Below are 8,924 nucleotides of genomic sequence, written 5' to 3'. Positions count from 1 at the left end.
TTAAAATTTAGTTTCCTATTTACACTAGCCACATCCCAATTGCTCAAATAGTGCATGTGACTGGTGGCTATCATATTGGATGGTGCAGTTGTATGACATTTGCATCATTGTTCATAGAAAATTCTATCTGACAGTGTCGATCTATATTATTGTGAAAGGGATTTGTTAGTTAAAATAGTAGGAAAGGCTGCTTTATGTGTTAAAGTTATTCTTGCTAATGTCTTTTCCATGATTATAAGTACTTAGAGAGTAGAATTTATGCCTAACCAGGACTGGTCCATGCTGGACACTAAATACATACAAATACACTTATTTTATCCCAGTACCAATAATGAAGACAACAACAGACAGTGAGCCACAGCCACCGCCCGCCTCTACAGGAGACCCTCCAACACTAGCAGTAGGGCACAGTGACGTGCACACAGTAGGCGACCAATAAACGCCTACACGAAGGAGTGACGACTTAGCAAGAAGGAAGCCACCTTCTACCACGCCTGCCTTCCCCAAGAACTACATTTCCTGGTACGCTTGGCGCCACGTGCTCTTGTGAAGTATAAAGAGAGGCAGTTACTTCCTACTGCCCCTATCCGCCTTCGCCTGGCGGTGCCACAGTGTTTCCTGGGAAAGGTAGTTGTAGCGTTGGTGGTCAAGCCCCAGCAAAGAGAGCGCAAACTAAACTTCCCAGCAAGCAGCGCGCCGACCTGGGAAGAGGGGAAGATGGCGGACGCCGAAGATGGTGTTTTGTGGCCTGCGGGAGCCTCCCGTGCTCCAATTTCGTTCAGCTTCAATCGCACGTCTGCCCGGAGATGGCTGGTGGGAGACGCGGCTCCGGAGAAGGATTTCTTGAAGACCGAAAAACGGAGGGAGCTGCAGAGTGTGCAGCCCTCAGAAGCCCCCAAGGAACTTGTCATCCCTTTGATCCAGAATGGCCATCTTAGGCAGCCACCGACCCAGGCCCCTGGGCCATCCGCACATACTGAGGTCTTGGTGGATGGGATGCTGTCCCAGGCTGTGAAGGAGCTCATTGAGGAATCCACGAAATCTCTGGAGGAGAGAGAGAATGCGGGTGTCGACCCCACGCTCGCTATCCCCATGATCCGGAAAGGATGCACCCGCGACGGGGAAGGGGCAGACAGCGAACCCCGGGCTGAGACAGTGCCGGAGGAGGCTGATTATGAGGCAGTCCCTGTAGAGGCCTATGGGCTGGCCATGCTGCGGGGCATGGGCTGGAAACCTGGCGAGGGCATCGGCCGTACCTTCAATCAAGTGGTGAATCCCCGTGTCAGCTCACTGAGGCCCAAGGGGTTAGGGCTGGGCACCAACCTGACTGAGGTCCAGGCCCTGGCCCCCACCGGCCCCCACCACCTGCTGAGGCCAGATGAGGAGCAAGAGAAGGATAAGGAAGACCAGCCTCAGGGACTGGTGCCTGGAGGAGCTGTGGTGGTTCTTTCTGGCCCTCACCGAGGCCTCTATGGGAAGATGGAAGGCCTCGACCCTGACAATGCTCGGGCCATGGTCCGTCTGGCTGTGGGGAGCCGCATGGTGACTGTTAGTGAGTACTGCCTGCGGCCTGTCTCCCAGCAGGAGTTTGACAAGAACTCCTTGGATCTGAGCCAGGTGAGCAAAACTTCCCCAAGGCAACAGAATGGAGCAACCTCGTCATGGAAGGCCCTTCAGGATCAGGACCTCCACGTCTGGCAGGAGGACTCAGCGAGGAAGCGGAAACACCATCCAGACCGGTGGGACCCTGAGCATCTCAGATGGAGACAGGATGGGCCTGCAGCCAAGATTGAGAAAGCAGCTCCCAGGAGTCAGCACTGGCTGCACAGGGACCTGCGTGTGCGGTTTGTGGACAAGCTGCACAAGGGTGGCCAGTATTACAACACCAAGATGACAATCGAAGATGTCCTGAGCCCAGATACCTGTGTGTGTCTGACAGATGAAGGCCAGGTCCTGGAAGGCCTGAGGGAGGGCATGCTGGAGACCCTAGTCCCCAAGGTCCAGGGCAACCGGGTGATGGTGGTGCTGGGGCCATGGGCTGGAAGGGTGGGCCATCTGCTGGACCGCGACAGAGAGCAGAGCCGGGCTCTTGTGCAGCTGCAGAGAGAGAATCGGGTGGTGGAGCTTCACTATCATGCCATCTGCCAGTACGTGGGCCCCAGCGACTCGGAGGACTGACCTGTGGACACACTTCCCTCACCCAGGTTGTTACCAATCCCATACAGTGTGAAAAGCCTGCCTTCACGAAGGTGGTGGTGGGGTCATGGTTCCGCCCTCCACTTGCAGTGCAGCCCTGGCACAGGATGGACCAGAAGGGAGGCTAGAAACAAACCCAGTATTTGCCAGAACTTAGTATATAATAAAAACCAGTTCAAATGCTTTGTAAAAAAAAAAAAAAAAAGACAACAACAGCAGAAGGAACAATGTCACCATATATTTTGATACACTTTATGTTGTATGAAGTGCTTTTGTGTAAATGTTCTCATTTGAGTTTAAAAACAGTTTCAGGAAGTTGGCAGTGATTATTACTCCCATTTTACAGTTGAGAAGTCTGAAATTCAGGGAAGTGAATGGACTTTTCTAGATGATAACAGCAATAATATTAACAGATGGTTTTTGATCATAAATTTTAAATGGTTGTTAATATCTAATGTCTATTGACAGTTAATATTATTAGCTATTGATATCAATAGATAATGTTTCTTGGCCCCTCAATGAATTATGTAATTTAATTATCAGAAACCTCTGATTAGGTACTACTTTTACATTTTTCTATTTTACACATGAGGAAACTAGGGCTTGGGGGAGTTAGGCAACTTGCTCAAAAGTCTGGAATTTGAACTCAGGTAGTCTTCTATGCTTATATGTTGGGTTAGATTCATACTCTGGCTTTTCCTCTTCTCTAGCTTTGGCCTTTGAGATCCAAAACATGAGCCCACTTGGTAACTTGGTGGTCCCAATTCGACCATCTTGTAAAGAAAGAAAATTTAGCAACTAGTATTGTGTCAGATAATCCCACAATATACACTATATTGAATGTAGCCAACCTTGAGATGCTGTGTACTGATGGCATCTTGATGGGACAGAATGAAGCTATTGGTCAAAGGAAAAAAGGACACGTGCCTCTTTAGAGTCAGCCTTACATTTGTTTGCAGCTGGAAACAATTATGAGTTTCTGCTACAATAGAGAAGACTGACAATATACTGTCAGCCAAAGACCTAGAAATCTCACAATTAAGCCAGTCTCAACTTGGCATTGAGATGCCTCTGTAGTCATGGGTGAGGACCTCCAGGTGTTTACATCATTTTCAGCCCACCATTTTCAGGTACTTCATGTGACTCCAGCTCTGTGACAAATGTGAGTTAAGTTTTCTGAGTCTCAGGGCTTGGGCAGAAATGAAGGTATACAGATGGAGGGCTGATGCAGCATTTGAAGTATTGTCACGTTTGTGTCAATGGCTGAAAAAGTTTCTGCAAGCAGTCAGAACATGTTGCTGCACATCAATTAGATTAAAAATTGCTGAGTTTCAGTAAAATTCTGCTGGCCATGAAGGTGAAAACCATATTGTCAGAGCTTTTTGTCATCTATAGGACAAATACTAGGCTTCTTAAGCACTGTGTGTCTGTGTGTATGTGAGAGAGAGAGAGAGAGAGAGAGAGGGAGGGGAAGAGAGAGAGAGAGGAAGGGAGGGAGAGTGTGAGAGAGAGAGAGAGAGAGAGGGAGAGAGGGAGAGAAAAAGAAATTTCACAAACAGAAGATAGTAAGTCTGTGGGTATATATGTATATTGGCTGTAATCTCTCAGTTGCAAAAGTCAAACTCAATTCAGGCTGGTTTAAACAAAGAAACACAAAATGGAATCCATTGGCTCATGTAACTGGTATTTTCAAGGGATCAAGCTATATTTAGAAATGGCTGAATTATGAGGTTAGATTAATATCATTAAGAAGCTTTCTCTTTTTGTGTGTCTTACAAATTGAAAAATATACTATTTTTTAATTTGAATTCATTCTCAGGAAGGCTCTCTTCATATGGCCACAAAGCTGTCCTTAACCACATCATCTTAAATGGTTCTTAGCCTCTATAATCCTATAAAAGGGACTACTTCTTTACCAGTAGTTCAGAAGAAGTTCCATGGAGGGCTCTGATTAGTCTGACGTGAGTCATCTGATCATCTCTGAACCATCTTTTTTTTTTTTACATCTTTATTGGAGTATAATTGCTTTACAATAGTGTGTTACTTTCTGCTTCATAACAAAGTAAATCAGTTATACATATACATATGTTCCCATATCTCTTCCCTCTTGCGTGTCCCTCCCTCCCACCCTCCATATCCCACCCCTCCAGGCGGTCACAAAGCACCGAGCTGATCTCCCTGTGCTATGCGGCTGCTTCCCACTAGCTATCTACCTTACGTTTGGTAGTGTATATATGTCCATGCCTCTCTCTCGCTTTGTCACAGCTACCCTTCCCGCTCCCCATATCCTCAAGTCCATTCTCTAGTAGGTCTGTGTCTTTATTCCTGTCTTACCCCTAGGTTCTTCATGACATTTTTTTCCCTTAAATTCCATATATATGTGTTAGCATACGGTATTTGTCTTTCTCTTTCTGACTTACTTCACTCTGTATGACAGACTCTAGGTCTATCCACCTCATTACAAATAGCTCAATTTCGTTTCTTTTTATGGCTGAGTAATATTCCATTGTATATATGTGCCACATCTTCTTTATCCATTCATCGGATGATGGACACTTAGGTTGTTTCCATCTCCGGGCTATTGTAAATAGAGCTGCAATGAACATTTTGGTACATGACTCTTTCTGAATTATGGTTTTCTCAGGATATATGCCCAATACTGGGATTGCTGGTTCATATGGTAGTTCTATGTGTAGTTTTTTTTTTTTAATGGTACATTTCTTTTTTAACATCTTTATTGGGGTGTAATTGCTTTACAATGGTGTGTTAGTTTCTGCTTTATAACAAAGTGAATCAGTTATACATATACATATGTTCCCATATATCTTCCCTCTTGCGTCTCCCTCCCTCCCACCCTCCCTATCCCACCCCTCCAGGTGGTCACAAAGCACCGAGCTGATCTCCCTGTGCTATGCGGCTGCTTCCCACTAGCTATCTACCTTACGTTTGTTAGTGTATATATGTCCATGCCTCTCTCTCACTTTGTCACAGCTCACCCTTCCCCCTCCCCATATCCTCAAGTCCGTTCTCCAGTAGGTCTGTGTCTTTATTCCTGTCTTACCCCTAGGTTCTTCATGACATTTTTTTTTCTTAAATTCCATATATATGTGTTAGCATACGGTATTTGTCTTTCTCTTTCTGACTTACTTCACTATGTATGACAGACTCTAGGTCTATCCACCTCATTACAAATAGCTCAATGTCGTTTCTTTTTATGACTGAGTAATATTCCATTGTATATATGTGCCACATCTTCTTTATCCATTCATCCGATGATGGACACTTAGGTTGTTTCCATCTCTGGGCTACTGTAAATAGAGCTGCAATGAACATTTTGGTACGTGACTCCTTTTGAATTTTGGTTTTCTCAGGGTATATGCCCAGTAGTGGGATTGCTGGGTAGTATGGCAGTTCTATTTGTAGTTTTTTAAGGAACCTCCATACTATTCTCCATAGTGGCTGAACCAATTCACATTCCCACCAGCAGTGCAAGAGTGTTCCCTTTTCTCCACACCCTCTCCAGCATTTATTGTTTCTAGATTTTTTGATGACGGCCATTATGACTGGTGTGAGATGACATCTCATGGTAGTTTTTATTTGCATTTCTCTAATGATTAATGATGTTGAGCATTCTTTCATGTGCTTGTTGGCAGTCTGTATATCTTCTTTGGAGAAATGTCTATTTAGGTCTTCTACCCATTTTTGGATTGGGTTGTTTAGCTGCATGAGCTGCTTGTAAAGTTTGGAGATTAATCCTTTGTCAGTTGCTTCATTTGCAAATATTTTCTCCCATTCTGAGCGTTGTCTTTTGGTCTTTTTTATGGTTTCCTTTGCTGTGCAAAAGCTTTGAAGTTTCATTAGGTCCCATTTGTTTATTTTTGTTTTGATTTCCATTTCTCTAGGAGGTGGGTCAAAAAGGATCTTGCTGTGATTTATGTCATAGAGTGTCCTGCCTGTGTTTTCCTGTAAGAGTTTGATAGTTTCTGGCCTTACATTTAGGTCTTTAATCCATTTTGAGCTTATTTTTGTGTATGGTGTTAGGGAGTGCTCTAATCTCATACTTTTACATGTACCTGTCCAGTTTTCCCAGCACCACTTATTGAAGAGGCTGTCCTTTCTCCACTGTACATTCCTGCCTCCTTTATCAAAGATAAGGTGACCATATGTGTGTGGGTTTATCTCTGGGCTTTCTATCCTGTTCCACTGATATATCTTTCTGTTTTTGTGCCAGTACCATACTGTCTTGATTACTGTAGCTTTGTCCTATAGTCTGAACTCAGGAAGCCTGATTCCTCCAGCTCCGTTTTTCATTCTCAAGATTGCTTTGGCTATTCAGGGTCTTTTGTATTTCCATACAAATTGTGAAATTTTTTGTTCTAGTTCTGTGAAAAATGCCAGTGGTAGTTTGATAGGGATTGCATTGAATTTGTAGATTGCTTTGGGTAGTAGAGTCATTTTCACAATGTTGACTCTTCCAATCCAAGAACATGGTATATCTCTCCATCTATTTGTATCATCTTTAATTTCTTTCATCAGTGTCTTATAGTTTTCTGCATACAGGTCTTTTGTCTCCTTAGGTAGTTTATTCCTTGATATTTTATTCTTTTTGTTGCAATGGTAAATGGGAGTGTTTTCTTGATTTCACTTTCAGATTTTTCATCATTAGTGTATAGGAATGCCAGAGATTTCTGTGCATTAATTTTGTATCCTGCAACTTTACCAAATTCATTGATTAGCTCTAGTAGTTTTCTGGTAGCATCTTTAGGATTCTCTATATATAGTATCATGTCATCTGCAAACAGTGACAGCTTTACTTCTTCTTTTCCGATTTGGATTCCATTTATTTCCTTTTCTTCTCTGACTGCTGTGGCTAAAACTTCCAAAACTATGTTGAATAAGAGTGGTGAGAGTGGGCAACCTTGTATTGTTCCTGATATTAGTGGAAATGCTTTCAGTTTTTCACCATTGAGGAGGATGTTGGCTGTGGGTTTGTCATATATGGCCTTTATTATGTTGAGGAAAGTTCCCTCTATGCCTACTTTCTGCAGGGTTTTTATCATAAATGGGTATTGAATTTTGTCAAAAGCTTTTTCTGCATCTATTGTAATGATCATATGGTTTTTTTCTTCAGTTTGTTAATATGGTTTATCACATTGATTGATTTGTGTATATTGAAGAATCCTTGCATTCCTGGAATAAACCCCACTTGATCATGGTGTATGATCCTTTTATTGTGCTGTTGGATTCTGTTTGCTAGTATTTTGTTGAGGATTTTTGCATCTATGTTCATGAGTGATATTGGCCTGTAGTTTTCTTTCTTTGTGGCATCCTTGTCTGGTTTTGGTATCAGGGTGATGGTGGCCTCGTAGAATGAGTTTGGGCGTGTTCCTCCCTCTGCTATATTTTGGAGGAGTTTGAGAAGGATAGGTGTTAACTCTTCTCTAAATGTTTGATAGAATTTGCCTGTGAAGCCATCTGGTCCTGGGCTTTTGTTTGTGGAAGATTTTTTATCACAGTTTCAATTTCAGTGCTTGTGATTGGTCTGTTCATATTTTCTCTTTCTTCCTGATTCAGTCTTGGCAGGTTGTGCATTTCTAAGAATTTGTTCATTTCTTCCAGGTTGTCCATTTTATTGGCATAGAGTTGCTTGTAGTAATCTCTCATGATCTTTTGTATTTCTGCAGTGTCAGTTGTTACTTCTCCTTTTTCATTTCTAATTCTATTGATTTGAGTCTTCTCCCTTTTTTTCTTGATGAGTCTGGCTAATGGTTTATCAATTTTGTTTATCTTCTCAAAGAACCAGCTTTTAGTTTTATTGATCCTTGCTATTGTTTCCTTCATTTCTTTTTCATTTATTTCTGATCTGATCTTTATGATTTCTTTCCTTCTGCTAACTTTGGGGTTTCTTTGTTCTTCTTTCTCTAATTGCTTTAGGTGCAGGGTTAGGTTGTTAATCAAGGTGTTTCCTGTTTCTTAAGGTGGGCTTGTATTGCTATAAACTTCCCTCTTAGAACTGCTTTTGCTGCATCCAATAGGTTTTGGGACGTCGTGTCTGCATTGTCATTTATTTCTAGGTATTTTTTGATTTCCTCTTTGATTTCTTCAGTGATCACTTCGTTATTAAGTAGTGTATTGTTTAGCCTCCTTGTGTTTGTATTTTTTACAGATCTTTTCCTGTAATTGATATCTAGTCTCATAGCATTGTGGTCGGAAAAGATACTTGATACGATTTCAATTTTCTTAACTTAACCAAGGCTTGATTTGTGACCCAAGATATTATGTATCCTGGAGGATATTCCATGAGCACTTGAGAAAAATGTGTTTTCTGTTGTTTTTGGATGGAGTGTCCTATAAATATCAATTAAGTCCATCTTGTTTAATGTATCATTTAAAGCTTGTGTTTCCTTATTTATTTTCATTTTGGATGATGTGTCCATTGGTGAAAGTGGGGTGTTAAAGTCCCGTACTATGAGTGTGTTACTGTCAATTTCCCCTTTTATGGCTGTTAGTATTTGCCTTATGTAATCTTGGTTGTAGGTTTTTCTCCTTCATCACTTTAAATATGTCCTACCACTCCATTCTGGCTTGTAGAGTTTCTGCTGAAAGATCAGCTGTTAAGCTTATGGGGATTCCCTTGTGTGTTATTTGTCCCTTGCTGCTTTTAATATGTTTTCTTTGTATTTAATTTTTGACAGTTTGATTAATATGTGTCCTGGCGTATTTCTCCT

The 8,924-nt window shown here is 42.1% G+C and overlaps 1 protein-coding gene across 1 annotated transcript; it reads left to right on the top strand.

The window, feature by feature from the left end:
* Window positions 1-717: 717 nt before the first annotated feature.
* On the top strand, window positions 718-2,178 carry LOC309824323 (G-patch domain and KOW motifs-containing protein-like; the record flags this gene model as incomplete). Its single annotated transcript, XM_082657139.1, has 1 exon — window positions 718-2,178. The coding sequence occupies one exon, from the start codon at window positions 718-720 to the stop codon at window positions 2,176-2,178; it is 1,461 nt and encodes a 486-aa protein (XP_082513265.1).
* Between the last annotated feature and the right edge of the window lie 6,746 nt (window positions 2,179-8,924).

Source organism: Grampus griseus (genome assembly GCF_964374135.1).
Source record: "Grampus griseus genome assembly, chromosome: 6".
In the NCBI taxonomy this organism is placed as follows: domain Eukaryota; kingdom Metazoa; phylum Chordata; class Mammalia; order Artiodactyla; family Delphinidae; genus Grampus; species Grampus griseus.
The sequence above is the reverse complement of the archived record's forward strand: the minus strand, read 5'-3'. Positions and strand labels throughout refer to the sequence as shown.